The sequence below is a fragment of the Papaver somniferum genome, chromosome 11 (genome assembly GCF_003573695.1).
Source record: "Papaver somniferum cultivar HN1 chromosome 11, ASM357369v1, whole genome shotgun sequence".
Classification (NCBI taxonomy): Eukaryota; Viridiplantae; Streptophyta; class Magnoliopsida; order Ranunculales; family Papaveraceae; genus Papaver; species Papaver somniferum.
In genome coordinates, this window is record NC_039368.1 from 11,021,552 (window position 1) to 11,039,722 (window position 18,171).

General features: G+C 39.4%; 1 protein-coding gene across 1 annotated transcript; it reads left to right on the top strand.

Annotated features, from left to right (window-relative positions):
* Positions 1-10,153: 10,153 nt before the first annotated feature.
* LOC113324081 lies at positions 10,154-10,636 on the top strand. The gene has a single exon (XM_026572422.1). The coding sequence runs from the start codon at positions 10,154-10,156 to the stop codon at positions 10,634-10,636; it is 483 nt and encodes a 160-aa protein (XP_026428207.1).
* Positions 10,637-18,171: the final 7,535 nt, after the last annotated feature.

Consider the following 18,171-nt stretch of genomic DNA (forward strand, 5'->3'; position numbering starts at 1 on the left):
TTCTAACTCCAACGAAGTGTCTCAATACAGTCTTCAGCCTCATTAGTGGAGGCAGAACTGCAAGATTCTCAAAGGGAGTTCCAAGTCAAGTGTTCTACACCAAATCCAGTTGCATCTCGCGGTTCGTAGTTCATTTGGTTTCTTTGAGAAACTTCAGACAACCACTTTGGGGAGATTTATCTTTAGATCCGAGTTTGATCGCTGGAAGGTAATAGATTCAGATCCATTTGTAAGTGGACCTGTAGCGGCATCCCTTTTGGAGGACATTAGGAAGTTTAAGAGGTTAAGTGCTTAAACTTCCTGATATAAACTTATTCTAGTTCAAGATTATATTAGTGGTGAAATCCTTAAGATTCTGCTTCTTAGTGCAGATTTGGTTGGTACGTACTTGTACATATTTGAATCTAGAGTTGGTAGATGTAATGTAATTTCGATCTTTGTTTTTGTTGCCCATGGTTTTTATGGTATGTTTTGTTTGTGCTACTATTATTTGGAATGGACTAGGGTAAAAAATATAGGCGAAAATTAGCTGTTATATTTCATTCAACCTAAATATTATAGGAGCATGTGACAAATTCTGGGGATAGGTTCATGATACCCGTGCAAGAGGAAAAACATTAGTAACACATTGTTCTGTAAAATTTGCTAATTTCTTCAAAGCTTGCAATGAACTTTATAAACTTCGGGGTGTTTTCTAAGCTTTTTTATTATTTTTTTCTTCTTATAATCCAGATTTCACTATTGTATCTAGGCCTTACCTTGGATTAAAGTCATTTCTTGTTGGACTCGTCGGTGTGTCTTGTTTTATCGGTGTATCCTGTTTTATCATCTACGCAAGCAAGCAAGCAAGCACCGTATGATCTTTTGTAAGGAAAACTTATATTGTTAATTGACTAAACTGACACATGCGAGTACTGACGCCAAACATGAATATGAAAGTAAAATAACCACACCCCAACTATTGTAAGTAAATGAAAGGGTTCCTCGGTTCCTCCTCTTCCGCCCGGAGACTTTTATTCTTTTCATCTTCTCTTTTTTATGGTGGAAATATACGAGGAATCCAAATTTGATTCATCTCTTTTCAACAAATCCATCAATAAGAAGATATATATGTAGCCCAAAATATAATATCTATTTTCATGAGGACTAAATTAACCTTAATTTGTTAAGTATTGTTAATTGAAAATAATTTTATAAACTTCTTTGATAATCTTGGCGATATTTGTGGGCGTTATTATCTTCCTTATCCTCTGCATATTAATTGACTGCGTTAAGAAGGGATGTTTCATGGTATATATATGTCAACGGAATATTTCAACAAAAGAAAAATGTTGGATGTGGTTTATCTTCTTCAACAAAGATTCCATGCATAGATTTTAGTGATACCGTGACCGACTGCTTTTATCATTTGATAGTCTTTCATGAACTCATCTTTATCATAGAAACTCCATTGGATCTAATTGTTCATAACATTTGAAAGTATGAAGATTTGGCTCTAGCTAATTTAGGCTTTTACTTATAAGAATTTCTAGTCTTCTATCTGTCTCTCGCTTGTTCACCCTCAATTCTCCTGATTTTTGTTAACTTTTAATTTTCCTTGTACGTCTTTTTTTTGATCTTATATTTGATAATAACCCTCACTAGTCTTGGTTGTTTGATAGCTAAACCATTAAACTTTTTTGTTCGTAGTTAGTCCAATTTTTGTTTTTAAGGTTTTCACATGCCATTTATTGTCTATTTCTCTTTGTTTTTTCTTTTTTTTTCGAAAAAATTTCGAATTTCAGGTTCTATTAATGGAAACGTCAGTTTTCACCTTTTTTTTTTAGATTTGTTAATTTTTCACCTTTTTGTTGCGCGAAAATTTTGTTTTACATCTATCTTTGGAAGGAAAATTCAGGTTTTCACCGGTAAAAGTTGTAAAAATATCTTTTGTCATGCGGAATTTTTGCGCGAAAAAATTATTTTTCACCCTATTTTTTTTATTAAAACACTCTATTATGCTTCCAAAAAGGAATTCGTAACAAAAGAAATTGAGAGAAAATAAATCATGGAGGAGAAAAATAGGACCAATCACAGAACTACATGAGAGAATAAAGAGATTAAGAGAAAGATCAGGAAAGACGACAAACTAAATTAGAAAGAGAAAATAAAGTAAGAAATGAAGAGTGCAATTTTGGGCACGTGTGCACGTAACAAAACAACCTTATTGGTTGTTTTATACAAACGTGTAGATGGTGGATTTTCAACAAAGGGAAAAACCGTAAAATCATGATGCATGTTTCTGACACGGCTTTCAGACGAGCGACAATTCATATTTTACGAAGCCACGGTGAATATGCCTTTCGAAAAGCCTCCACTAGCTGAGCGTTTGATCCATGGCATTTCGTCGTGCCCTCTATGTAAAATAACATAATTGGGTGGTTCTCCGTAAGATTGAGAGCAATAACGCCTTCAGGACGTCAGTGACACTCACTGTTCCCTGACTACATGAGAGAGACCCCCTCTACATAGAAGAACGATTGGGCGGTTCTCCGTAAGATTGAGAGCAATAACGCCTTCAAGACGTGGGTGACACTCACTGTTCCCTGACTATGTAGAGAGACGTGTATAGACCCAGGCGGTTCTCCGTAAGATTGAGAGCAATAACGTCTTCAGGACGTCGGCAACACTCGCTGATTCACTGACTATACGCAAGAGATTAAATTCTACCGTGACATTCACCACTGAATTCCTAGAAGATAATCTATCTTATCTCATTACTCCTATTTCATGATCGAAATGGTAATAGATAAATGTATTACTCCGGTTTCATGATCGAATCCACGGTTGATCTCATGAAATGGTAATAGATATTACTTCGATTCCATGGTCGAACCCACGGCTGGTCTCATGAAATGGTAATCTCACCATTTATTTTGTTACTCCGATTTCATGGTCGAATCCACGATCCCTTGGAATGGTAATACCTACTTTATTATTCCGAATTCATGGTCGAATCCACGGCTGATCATGTGAATTGATAATAAAAAATCTACTCACTTTTATTACTCAGTTTTATGAATCATTCTCCACTGAATTTCATAAATTAGTGATAAATACCCAACAATTTGGCATCTGGACTACCACTGAGTAAGCCCCATAAAATAGTGCAAGTGTACTCGACAATGATGCACGAACGAGCACCCAAATGCGCGAACGCGCATCCAAAATATGGACAAATGAGGAATCCCACATAAAACAGGATAGATAAAATAACAATATTAAAATAATGGAGAAGCGCCCATGGGCCGGGCCTACCGGACGGCCGGCCGTGCCCTAGCCATGGCCAGTCCCATGCTTCCTCCATTATTTTTCCTTATTTTTGTTGTTTTCATAAACTCATGAAGACTCCTTCATCTCAGCAACTTTCCTTGTTTGAGCAAAACTCATGGTTTCTCCATATTTTATGGTTTCCCCAATTTTGTGTAGTTTCACGAAAAATAATAATAAAAAATAGGGAAAGGTGTTGCGGGACCGGGCAACTTGGCCGGCCGGCCATGCCCTAGCCGTGGACGGTCCCATACCTTGCAATCCCTAATCTTTCATAAATTGTTATTTTTCTCATATTGTGAAACTTCCCAAAAAATCGTGGTTTCTACATATTTTCTCAAATATTGCGCAAATCATGAAAAAGACAAAAGTCAACATGGTCGCATGACCGACTGGGCTACTCAAGAAAAATATATTAAAATATTATTATTTTAATATTCCAAAAATATTGATCAAACGAGCATACTTTCTCATTCGAGCAAAATCGAGGATTTCAGCCAAAGATCGAACTCTTTTGAAAATCCGAAATATTGCTCAAACGCACATCAGAAAATGGCGAAACTCTCATGAATGAGACATGAGCATTATGGAGACACGGGCATGCTCCCTTGACCGACCAAGGGCGTCTCTAAGGCTTGCAATAAGCCGGTCCCACACGTTTTCACACTTTTGACCTAATTTGTGCAATTGCTCATACTGGCTCCAAACTCTTCACAACCAACTCAGAGTTTGTGCAAATACCCATCAGCGGTCCCACGACCACCAAAGGTCGGTCTCATGCCATCCATTTTGGTTGGCCCCCACTTTTCTATAATTAGGTTTTATCACCTAATGCTCAATCGAGCACTATTTTAATAAATGATGAAACTGACATTTAATCGGCATTCCTTCACCAACCGGTCAACTCAAGACCCTGGCGTACTCTCACTTGAGCAATTGGGCATTACATGGACGTCCATAGTCCCATATGGTTGGTCTCTCCTTCGCTCATGACCTATTTTCAGCGATTCATCAATTAATGAGCAATCGATCAAAAATTAGGGTTTCGTACAAACGCTCCACGAATCATCATTCTGAGTAGGATTCAAACACTAATGAATTTATGTTGATCCAGCAAACAACACGCGGATTATTTGTATAATATTTGTAATCTACCAATATTTTTACTGGGTCACGACATCCCTAAATAATTTGCTGAATTGAGCAATACTTGCTCAATCCATCAAAATTCAGTAAATTATCAATAATTTGCTAAAATGAGCAATACTTGCTCAGTTGCTCGAATATTGATCCACTGTCAATATTCAGTAATTTATCAGTAATCCGTCGAATTGAGCAATTGCTCAATTGTTGATCCAACTATCAATATTCAGTAATTCGCAATACTTGCTCAATTGCTCGAATATTGATCCAACCATCGATATCCAGTAATTTGTCGAGCAATACTTGCTCAATGTTCCACTGAACAATTCGTCATTCATGATCAATTCAATAAAAAATAGACTCATTTTCTAAATCAGTCAATGTGAGTAATTAAATACATGTCTGTCATGCAGACTCCACGATTTGTGAGACATCAATCACGTCACAAATGGGGGATGCCACTTAGGGTTTTAGTATGGCGGCCTACGGAACGTGGATACATCCACGATGAGAATGTGAGTAAGTCGTGCAAACGGTTGAACGAGTTAGAAAAGTAATGGGAGAATGATCAACCATGTCTCCACACAACCTGGGACTGGTTTCACCACGATCTTCCACTTTCCCATTCTTTCACTGAAGAAACCGCCACACTTACAGGGATCAGAGTGTTCATCATTCTTGCAATATAAATAAGTCCAAATCGAGGACAACCGATTATCATCAGACATCAGCTATCATCATTCGTCAACAACTCGATAAAAACTTATTCACATAACTCAACTTCAGAAGTTCACCATTATTGCAGAAACCTTCAATACATCCACAATCCTTGATCATCACTGATCCCAAACAATTTTAAGCTTCCCTCCTACAGATCAACCCATCTCCCTCTTTGCGACCGAATTGACTCTGGAACGACCATTGACTTGGTTTAGGCCGGAGTCCTACAAATTGATCTATCGAATCTAAGCACTCCATTTGCAGTGCATCTGTGTGAGGTTGAGCAGTTTGTCCGGTTCTAGGAATCTCCATTGTACGGTGATTCCCTCATTCCCTAAAAAACCAGCAAACCGTTTTTCCCCATCCACAGATTGGCGACCACAGTGGGAGATTAATCTCTCGGTTGCAATCTCTCATTTTTACAAAATGTTTGGTCTTAGGTCTAACTTAACTACTTCGATTTCCAGTCAGAATCTTTCGAATGGAAATGTTCCTCCTTCCAATGGAACAGCTGATGCGGAAATCACGACCTTGATCGAACTGGCACGAGTACAGGAGATTCATACAAGGAACATGGACCTGATGAAAGAGACGTTGAACAACATATTGAATTTCCTCGTCAGACTAACATCAGACTTGAGTGGCTCTCCTGCTCAAGAAACTCTGACGCTGATGGATAATCCCTTGACCGGTTATCATCCTCGAGCCAACAGCTTCACCATGTATGAAAAGCCGGTGGAACAAGAGGTCACACATTTGATTGAGAATCTATGTGAACTGCTGCATTTCTCTAGAGATCAGCGCGCGGACACGTTTGCCGCACTCAACAAAATATCATCTGACGCGTGAATAGTTCCATCATCTCCGGTGGTTGAACAAATGTCCATGGTATCTGAATTTTCGATCAACAACATCACCTTCACTGAGGAAGACCGAATGGAGGAGGAAGGGAATAACCGATCCCTGTTCGTAACTGCTTCCATTAAGGACTCCGAATTCATGAGAGTTCTCATCGACACAGGTGATTCCACGAATCTTATCACTATGAAGAATCTCAAGGAGGCCAAAGTTCCAAAAAGCAAGATCGTTCATCATCCCATATTGGTGACGGGTTTTGAAGGAAGCCAGAGTCACACATACGGGTATGTCTATGCGGATCTGAAAGTGGGTCCAATTCGATCCACTATCAAGTTTCATGTGATCGAGAAAGACCCTGACTATCACATGATACTCGGAAGACCATGGCTTCACGAAAATAAGATTGTTTATTCAACGTACCACCAGTGTATGAAGGATTTTTTCAACAACAAAATTGTCCTCATCCCAGCTTCCGTGTCTCCTTATGCTCCAGTTTATGATGCTGAGTTCCTGGAACCTCCAAAGAGTATCCCCAAACCTCCAAGCAAGATATGCAGCACTTCACTCCCAAGTTGGGAGTCTATTGAGAAAACTGACAAACCATCATCAACATATGCTAAGTCCGTCAAGTCGTCTACCACACCACTCAAGCGTCGTCAGGGTCAAGGTATGACTCATAAAAAGTCCAACTTTATTACTGATTATGATGCAGAAGGGAGAGTCATTTATCTCCATCGTAAGGATTAACAATTAAAAGGGGAGGTCGATGAAAATTATCCCCGCCCTGAAGAATCATGCCAGAGTAAGAAATCACCCTTGAGGAAATTCGATATACACCACGAAAGATGCAAGATGGAACAGATTCCACAACTGACGATCTTGAGACTATCAAAATCGGAACAGATGAGAACCCAAGGCCAATTTTAATCAGTTCTGTTCTCTCACCTGAGGAACGAGAAGGATTGATAGATCTATTGAAAGAGTACCAAGATATCTTCGCCTGGACGTACGAAGAGATGACCGTCCTGGACGATAAATTAGTCACTCATCATTCTGCACATCACTCCCGGTTCCAAACCTGTCAAACAACCGCCCAGACAATTCATTCACGAGGTTGAGGAACAAATCAAGGTGGAAATCCAGAAACATTAACATCAGGATTCATAAAACCCATTCAACATCCAACGTGGTTGATGAACATTGCCCAATCAAGAAGAAAAATGTCCAGATCCGATGTTGTGTGGATTTCAGAAACCTGAACAAGTGTTTCCCGAAGGATGAATTTCCATTTCCAAACATCGATATGCTCATCGACGCAACCAGCGGTCATGACATGTTCTCGTTCATGGACGGTTATAGTGGATACAACCAAATCAAGATGCACGAGCATAACGCTAACAAGACCGCATTTCGGACTCCCATCGGAAACTCCCACTACACAGTGATGCCTTTCGGCCTGAAGAATGCAGGAGCCACTCATCAACGAGCCATGACTGCAATATTCCATGAAATGATACACAAGCAAGTAGAGGACTATGTTGATGATGTGGTGGTGAAATCGAAGACTCGGGCATCCCACCTAGACATCCTAAGGCAAGTCTTCGAAAGATGCAGGGAATACAAACTAAAGATGAATCCTCTAAAATGTGCTTTTGGTGTTTCTTCTGGAAAGATTCTTGGATTTCTGGTTACTGCAAATGGAATCAAGGTTGATCCAGACAAGACAAAAGTTATTACTACCATGCTGATGTGTTTTCAAAGTTGTTGTAGTAATATGATTCGTTCAAGACTTGTGAAAGCGGATTTTTAGAATTTTTTTAATAAATAAAAATAACGAACTAATTTAAAAAGATGTTGTGAAAATTATAGAGAGAATGGGGCTAGGATTCCACCATTGGTGGATATTAGTGATTTAATAAAACAATGATTATGCAACTCAACATTCAAATTGGTTACTCTTTTAAGCATACTTCGAAGTTCTTGACGGTTTCTGTAAGTTGAATGCGTGACTGCACCGCCTTGTAATACCGGTGAGTCCTTGGGTATCAAAGTCTTTATCTCAGTGAGTCCTTATCAAGTCTTTATCAAGATAGAATATGGATTGAACTAAAAATTGAACTAAAAATTGTTTATCAATGCATTGAACTAAAAATTGAACTAAAAATTTAAAAAGAACTAAAAATTTATCAATGCAAGTCTTTATCTTTATCTTTAAAATCAATGCAAGTCTTTATCTTTATCTTTAAAAATTGAACTAAAAATTTAAAAAGATGACTTTGATATTCTAATGCAAGCATGTTCTAAAGATAAAGACTCACTGAGATAAAGACATTGAGATAAAGACTTGATGAAATTAAAAGCATGAACAAAACACTGTTAGAAAGAACGATACAAAAGAACTGTTGTTGTTGTATCTCTGCGACCCTCGTGTGTCTGTCGTTGTCACTGTTCATAAACGACTGCCTCTGGTAGTCTTTTGTTCTTCGTGTTCTTGGTGCTGCAGCAGAAACAGAGTTCTGAAAACTTTTGATTCACGCTTCCTGAGCTCTCCTCTCGACCCCAAACTCTCTGTCCCCCTTCTCTATGATCCCAACAATTTATTTATACTCCTCAGCCTCATTTAATCACGCCATAATTCTCAATATTCTTCATTGAACTCGGGCAGTAAAGAAAATATTCTGGGAATATTTTCTTCCCTGATTTAGCTTCTCAAGCGTTTCTACATCTGTAAAATCTCCTTATTTATCTTTGTCAAGGTCCAAAGTGTTGCTTGAGTCATCAGACATGAACAGAACACGTTTAAATTCTCCAAAACTCATGCAATCCCGTGAACTGATCCTCTCATGCACGTGCGGCCCTGTTTTCTTCTCACGGATTTTTCAGCCAAATTTGATCGAAACAAACACCCATACCAGCTCTGTTAGGACATATCACAACTACCCATAAAGTTTCAGCGATTGACTCGCACAAAAACTCCTCCAAAATCCGATCGAAAAATCTTCCAGTGAATGGAAATATTTTCCCGCCAAAATATTCTTTTGAAATGTTGAAGATGAAGTGCCCCTATCCTTTTCTGGGGTGCGAATAGCAGATGGGTGCTGAGGACAAATTTGGGTGATGAGGATGAATTTGGGCTACGCATAACCTTGGGTGTCCCTTAGCCAAATCTGGGGTCCGTATTGCAAATGTCCTCTAGGGGTCCAAATAGCACTTTTTGAGTGTATTTCTTCAAAAACACCTACACAAACATAAAAACATCATAATAAGTACAAAATCAAGCACTAGCAATAGAGACACTGAGGACAATTCAGACACAAAAATGTGTCTATCACATGCCTCCTCCACGGACTGTGAAGGAGCTCAAGAGTTTCATGGGAAAAGTCAATTATATCTGGCGTTTCATTCCTGGACTCGCTCAACTCATTGCTTCATTCACTTTTCTGTTGAAGAAAGGAGCAAATTTTGAATAGACAGCCATTCAACAAGAAGCATTTCAGAAAATACAGCAAATATTACTATCACCCGATGTCATGAAATCTCCAGTGCAAGGAAGACCGCTGATACTTTACACATCCTTCAGTGATGTTGCCATTGGATCACTCCTCGCTCAAGAGGATGAAAAAGGTATCGAACGTCCGATCTATTACTTCAGTCACACATTGAGGGATTCCCAACTCCGATACCCAAAGGCTGAAAGGGCGTGTCTAGCATTGGTTCACGCAATTCAGAGATTCAGACATTATTCACTATCAAACAGAGTCGTGCTGGTGGCCAAATCTGATCCCATAAAATTCTTACTTTCGAAACCTACATTGATCGGTAGTAAGGGTGCACAGGAACCGAGCTGGACCGAGTTCTTATTACTGTCGATCCCATAAAATTCTTACTATCAATGTCCAGTTCTTATTTTTTATAACAGAGCTCAATGCTCCTTGAACAATTTCCAATTATGAAGTTCTTATTTCTTCTTCATTTTATAAGTATGGAATATGGATGGATCAAGTTTCTTATTTAATTTTTCAGTTGAGTTCTTATTTCATTTCATATTTTTTCATTTCATTTTCATTTCAGTTCTTATTTAATTTTTCAGCACTTAAATTTGTTTTCTCAGTGATAATCTGGCATGGATGAATCAAGTCAAGCTCATGGAACAGATACCCCTACACCTACAACTGCTACACCTACCACTGCCACAGATACAATTGTTGGATCCTCAATCCAACCAAAAAATGAAGCAGCACATCCAGAGACAGCAACAGTAGATGTAGAAGCTACTTCTACTCAAATGGTTGGTAAGATAACTTCTAACATTTGGAATCATTTCAAGAGGTTGAATGTTCAAGATGCTGGATGCAATTACTGCAAGAAGGTGATAAAGGCTCATACTGGAAATAATGGTACAAGTGGAATGTGGAAGCACTTCAACAGATGCAAGCAGAATCCTAACAATCCAAAGCCAAAAGGACAACAAACTCTGACATTAAATCCTGCACAACTGGGTGAGGATGAAGGTCAGTTAGTCTCTACTATTTTCAGTCAAGAGAAATGTAAAAGGGAAGTTGTTGAATTTATTATAATTGATGAGATGTCATTTAGAGCAGTTTGAGGGTGAAGGTTTTAGGAGAATGATGCATGTCTTAGAGCCTAAATTTGTTGTGCCAAGTAGAATGACTATTTATAGATGTTTATTAGACATGTATGTATTAGAGAAAGAAAAGTTGAAAAATTACTTCAAGTCAACCAAGCAGAGGGTTAGTTTGACAACAGACACATGGACTTCACCAAACAATTTCAACTACATCTGTGTAACAGTTCACTTTATTGATCAGCAGTGGAAGTATCAAAAGAGAATTATTATGTTTTGTGAGGTTAGTGGTCACAAAGGAATTGACATTGGTGAGATGTTAGAGAAGTGTTTGTCAGATTGGGAGCTTAAAGATGTGTTTACTATCACTTTGGATAATGTGAGTGCCAACAAGGTAGCAATGGATTATTTGAAGACTAGTATTGTTCCAAAGACAAGGGCATAAGAGAGAGCTAAGTACTTGCATGTAAGTATATGTATATGAATATGACTTATTATTTTTTTAACTTTCTAACTTAGGATTATGTTTATTAGTTTTGTTAAAATATCTAATACTTGTTTGAATTCACCTTTTCAGGTAAGGTGTGCAGCTCATGTACTTGCACTTGTGGTAAAAGATGTTGTGAGGGTCTACAACAAATCAATTGCAAGAATCAGGTCAGTTGTCAAGTATATAAAGGGTTCTCCATCTAGGTTGGCTAAGCTTAAGCGTTGTGCAAAATTAGTTGGAATAGAGTCTAAGGTAACATTGATATTAGATGTTAAGACTAGGTGGAACAACACATTCTTGATGCTACAGGATGCACAAGTGTTAGAAAAAGCATTTATTAGGTTAGAAAGGTATGATAAGGAATATCGGCAGTTGTTTTATTACCCAAAACAGAGTGAGAAAGATCTACCTGATGCTAATGATTTTGATATTGATGTTAATGTTGGTGAAGAAGAAGAAGAATTTAGTGAAGAAGAACAAGAAGAAGTTGAGGTGACAGGGAAGAAGAAGAAGTCACAAAAGAAGAAGAAGAAGGTAGTAGTGAGGAAACCTGCTCCATGTGAAGAGGACTGGATCTTTGCCAGAGGCCTTGTCAAATGTTTGAAAGTATTCTTTGATGCCACTGTTGCATTTTCAGCCTCAACTAAGGTAACAAAAAACACTTTCTTATAGCAATTAGTTATCATATATGAGCAACTAGTTGAGTTTAGAGATAATGTAGATGAAGATCCTTTTATTGCTACTAAGGCTGGAAAAATGTTTAAGAAGTATAACAAATATTGGGGTGATTATGCAAAGATGAACCCTACAACCTTTTTTGCCATGTTGTTGGATCCTAGAGAGAAAGAAAAATGACTACAATTTGCTCTTGAGATCTTGTATGGGAAGAATTCTTCTAAGGTTGAATATGTTATGAAGCTTGTTAAGTTGGATTTTAAGATTCTATTTGAAGAACATAAGGATGCCTATTCAGTTCATGAGGAGGAGTCAAGTAGTTCTATCCAGGGACAAGCCAAAGCAGTAGTAAGTAAACCAGTGGCAGGGCCAAGTCGTATGAAAGAGTTGATGTCAAGGAGTAAGAGGTTCAAGAAAAGCCCAAATGATGATGAGGGAAAACCAGAGTTGGATAAATATTTCATTGACGAGTATGAAGAAGGTGAAGGAGAAGATGATGAGGAGGAGTTTGACTTATTGGGTTGGTGGAAGACCAACAGTACAAAGTATAAGATACTTGGACATATGGCTAAGGACATATTAGCCATTCCTATGTCTTCTGTTGCCTCTGAGTCTTCTTTTAGCACAGGAAAGCGAGTCTTAAGGCCTTGTAGAAGCTATTTATCTACAAGGACAGTTGAGGCATTGCTTTGCACACAAAGCTGGCTAAGGAAGCCAATACAACTTGATCTTCTATCTGATTACATACCAGATGATGATGTTGAAGTTGAAGAAGGTAACATATTACATTATTACTTGTGTTTGGCAGTAATAGATATAGTCTAATAGTTACTAACTGCTATTATTTGTTTTTGCAGCGTTACTTGGTCCTATCAACACTGATGACACCACAAGTGCTGCTGACATGGATTAGAAGATCAAGATTCAAGACTACCGCAGCACTAGCTGCAGTGCTAGTTGTTCTTTTTTCAGATTTTTTCATTTTCAAGACTTAGTGTGTGTGTCTGTGGCTACTGCTACTTTTTTTTCCATATTTTCAAGACATTGTTTGTTTGGTTTGTTAGTAATATTGCTACTTATTAGTTGCTGCTTTGAATGAGAATTTGTTATATAGAAAAAACAGGTAAAAAACAGGTAAAAGAAAAGGCAGTCAGTTTTTCGCTGAAAAGGTACTGACTGGTACCGGTCCCGTACCGGTCCCATACCGGAACCGAATGGTACCGGAACCGAGGTATACGGTACCGGTCCAAAAGTTCAGTACCGACCTCTGGGGGGTACAGGTACTCGGCCTCGGCAAGAACCGAGCCGAACCGTACCGTGTGCACCCTTAATCGGGAGACCAGCAAAATGGCTACTTCAAATGTCATAATTTGGCATAGCATGTGTCCCTCCAAAATAAATTAAAGTAAAAGCAGTCGCATACTTACTTGTTGCTTTCCCTGGGGAAGACATCACAATGTTGCATGAAGAAGTACCCGAGTTTCCAGAAATTTCAGTCATTCAAGAAGAAACATGGCTACCATATTTTAATGGATCTGCCACTCCGAGCAATATACTGGTGGAGCGGGCATTGTGCTAGTATATCCATCCGGTGAAGTCTTCTCACATTCAGTCAAGCTGGATTTTCACTGTACCAACAATTCAGCAGAATATGAAGCTTTTCTCCTAGGGTTATCTTTAGCCAAGAAAGCCGGAGTAAAGCACTTAGAAATCAGAGGAGACTCAAAGTTGCTGGTCAACCAAATGAATGGCGTATACTCTCTCAAAGAAATAACACTTGCTTCATTCAGGACCGAGACGCAACGACTATTATCTCATTTCTCTGATGCAACAATTTTCCATACCGGCCGTACCAACAATAGACATGATGATTTTCTAGGAACTCTAGTATCCAAACTACAATTTGAAGGGTCCGACAAATCCATCACTATACAAAGGCGCTCTGTATCATCTACCTAGCTTACTCAAGTTGAAGATGCTCAATCGAGTGACTGGCGAGCGCCCATCATTCATGAATTGAGCAGTTCTCTTACGGAAGGGAAAATTAGCCTCAAGGAGTTAAAAAAACTTTTTTCTCCTACATGGAGCATTATACTATCACAATCCTGATGGATCCTTGTCACGATTTCTTGGAGATGAGGAAGCAAGTGAACAACTCAAACGCATACATGAGGAAATATGTGGGCAAACCCTAGTGGTCACACTCTACAGGAGAATTTAGCGGCTCGGATACTACTGGCCCTCCATGGAATCTCAATCGAGGATGCTGCAAGGATCTTGTCCGAAATGTCAAACACCGCCTCATCATTTAGAGATTCTAACAATCCATCACACTGGGGACTGGAGAGAACCTTACATAAAGTATCTTCGTGACAACGATCTTCCATCAGAGAAGAAGGGATCAATCAAACTCATTCAGAGAGACAAACGTTTTGTCTACCTGGAAGGGATTTTGTATCCCAAAATCTTTGGTGGGAATCTCCTGAGATGCTTGGCTGAACACGAAATTCCTACAATCTTGAAAGATATGCACGAAGGAGAACACCAAGGAAAAAAGAAATTATTTCTCCAAATTCATGAGAAATATTATTGGCCAACCATGGAATATGATGCAGCCGCCTATGTTCGGAGATGTCATCAATGCCAAGTTCACGATAACCTCATTCACACTCCTTATCTCCCATTAAATTTTTGAACAGTCCATGGCCATTATACAGATGGGGACTGGATATTATCGGGAAAATCAATCCAGCGTCTTCAAAGCAACATGAATATATCATTACAACAACTGAGTATTTGACCAAGTGGGTTGAAGCTATTCCTCTCTGAAGCAACACTGGAGTCACAATTGCAGCTTTCATCAAAGAATATATCATATGCAGATTCGGTGTTCCAAAACACATTATCACAGATAATGGAACTCCTTTCGCCAACAAACATGTTGTCGAATTGCTCGAGGAATACGGAATCAAACATATTTTCTCCACACCATACTATCCCCAAGGAAACGAACAAGCGGAGAGTACCAACAAAAACTTGATCCGGATTCTCAGTCGAACAATTCATGACAATCCACGAACGTGGCATGAGGAATTACCCATGGATTTATGGGCCTACCGTACCGCACCAAGGAGTTCAATTGGGACTTCACAGTATTCTCTTGTCTATGGCGCTGATGTTATCCTCCCAGCTGAGATCAAGATTCCCTCTGCAAGAATCGCGGCGGCCAGTAGAGTGCAATGGGATGAAGCCGAAGTATCTAACTCGAGGATTGCTAAGTTAGACATGCTTGAATCGAGAAGGATCAAGGTAGAAAAATATGTGGAAACCTAAAAAAAAAAAGAATTTCCAAGGCATACAACAAAATGGTAAGACCTCGAATATTTCAAGTAAGAGATTTGGTTTTGAAAATAGCAAAACATATCCAGCAAGACATGTCCCCCCCCCCCCCCCCCCAAGTTCTCTCCTAAATGGGAAGATCCTTATGTAGTTGTCAAGGCAGTATCTAGCGGATATTACGAAATCTTAACTGTTAATGGAGGAGTCGAAGGAAATATCATCAATGGGAAGTGGCTCAAGGCGTATCATGCTTGAATGATCCTCACAGTATTAAATTTCTAAATGTAATTTCCGTTTTCTCCAAAAGAGTATGCAGTATGCACATTCATTCGAAATTCCAAGTATTTTATGAATCTCATAAGAATCTTTCAATCATATACTTTATTCAAAACAAAATCTCAAGCCTACATAAAAAAAAATCTTCTCTCAAATGATCACTCAGACCAAACCATCCAACAGAGGATAATCTCTATAGAAAACCCTGTCAAGCTTCTTCCGGAAAATTTTGGTTTTCAATTTCAAATCCTGAACCGCCTTCTCAACTCTTGCCGACTCCAAAGCAAGTATCTTCTCCTCCTCCAATATGGCAGTGGTCGCAGAAATAGCATCAGCAGCAGTCACCGCCTTGTGAATTTTGATCATCTCGAGACTATGACGAAGCCAGCCTATGTTGAACTGCAGGGTTTCACAGTTTGAAATCATCTCGTCCCATTTGTGCAGCTCATGGTTCTTGACATCTCGCAGATGCATCCGGTTCATCTCTTCAATGATCGGTAACAACCCTGCAACTGTAGTCAGGAGGGTTGGTAGAAAGCCTTTCCATACTTCGGTCGTAGCAATATGCCTGTACCTTCCCCAAATTTTGGTGTACAGGGGTGCGTGACACTTGGGAATGACGAATCCACCAACCACTTCATTATTCGGGTAATTATTGATCCTGGGAGCCTCAAATGGAAGTCCAACTGTTGGGTATTCGTGAGAGTGAACTCTATTCCCATCCTCCACAGAATCAGTAGAATCTTCGTCGACACGTGATGAGTGCCAAATATTGTATATATTTATCCCTTTTTGTTGGCATTTAACTCATCTTTTGCGCATTAATTCTACATTTTATCCCATATTCTGTGTTTTCGTTGTTTTCAAGAATAAATAATTTTCTTAATTAATTTTGCATTTTTAGGTACTAAATAAATCCTGGTTATCTCACGGAGCGAAAAGAGCAAAGGAACGGCAAAGACTCTCGATAGGAGGAAGCGAAGAATGATGTTTGCAAGAGCCGGATCAACTAGAAGTGGGCTTGAAGAAGGAAGAATTGTTCTTAAAGAAGATATGGGCTTGGAATACCCAAGGCCCAAAACCCTTACCCAAATCCATTTCCATTATCCATACCCATTTCCATGAGAGCCGTCAGATCGGATCCATCTTGTCATCCAACGGTCGCCTCATCATTGTGCATCAAAATCCGAAGCTCCTGTCAAACACTATAGTACCTAACTCCATCTGAAGTCGTCAGTTTTGTTGTGTCTCATCATCCAACGGTCGTTCCTATCGCACTGTTGGATCATTCCATCACCTTTTCATCTTACGCTTTCGCTTCGCTGATCATCAACCTTTGATACATCCGCCTCACACCCTAGCATCAGAAACCTATACCCCTAACCAAACAGACCCTTCTTCTCCATCGGGTTCTTCTTCCCAAATCAATTTTCCCCAAAACCAGCTCCTCCTTCCACCCGACCATGGCAGCCTGCAACTGCTGCTCCTCGAGCTTCACTACACCCCTCTCCGCCTCTACCAAAACCCGTACGCACCACAGTTTTCTCTCCCTAGCCTAGTCGTTTCCCCAAACCCACATCTCTCTGACCTAGGTGTGGAGTTGATGAAACAACTCGAGCTAGGGTTGCAGTATATCAATTGGAGCAGGAAGAGCATCAGAGGGACATCAAGGAGCATGGGTCGAGCAGAATTCACACATGGGTGAGAGAATTTGATTTTTCCCAAATCAATTTAGGGTTTTCAAAATTAGGGTTTTTAGAAATTAGGAATTTGATGTAAGCTATAAATAGAAACTGATGTAGGATGTTAAAACGGTTCTTGGGCTAGCCAAGATTCCCCCAAATTTGGGTTAGTGCATGTTTAATTTTAATGTTCAATTTCAGTTACAAATCAATCCCTGTTCATGTTTATCTCACTGCTAGAATCACTGTTAATGTTTATATTTGTTGTTTAAATGTCTGTTAGTATACTGTTTAGGTTTAATTCCATGTTAGTTCACTGCTGTTAGTTTAATGGAATTCTAGGCTAGAAACCTTTGAAGCACTGAATTGATTGAGTAATGGAAGAAATCAGTGCTCATAGCAAGCTGATTATCTTGCCATTCCTTTTGTATGCTTAGGATGCAATGTGTTGATTGAGCATTGGGAGAAATTAGTGCTCATAGCAAGCTAATTCTCTTCCCATTCTTTTTGTATGCCTGTATTCATGCCTTAGCTTTGCTCTGTTAGCTTCTCCACCTCCCTGCCCTTGGCCTTAGGCCTTGGTTTGTTTTGTCATCTTTCTTTGCTGTCTAGTATTTGCTTTGTTTAGTTCTTGCATTGTTATCTGCTTGTTTTCTCTATTGTCTTCACTGTTTTGTTCACTGCCATCTTTTCTTTCTCACTTGCCTTGCACTGCTGCATTGCTTTTCTTCCTTGCTTGTGCTGCTGTCTTCTTGGCCTTGTGCTGCTGTGCACTGCTTGTGCAGCTGCTGCTGCAACCCATCTGCCCTGCAACTCTCCTGTTGCCTTTTCCTTCCACTGCTGCTGCTGCATTGAGCCCAAAAGCCTCATAAGCCCATAAGTCCAAAGCCTGGGTTTTTAACCATTGGCCCTTTACAAACCAAAGCCCAGGTCTAATCAAAAGACCACAGTCCACTGTTAGCTCAATCCCATTGAGCCCAAAAGCCCAAAACAAGGTTTAAGACCTAAAGCCCATAGTCCACATTTATGAGCCCAAGCTCAGTTCAACCCAATTTACTCAAAGGGTATTCAAAGCCCAACAATAGCAATTTAGG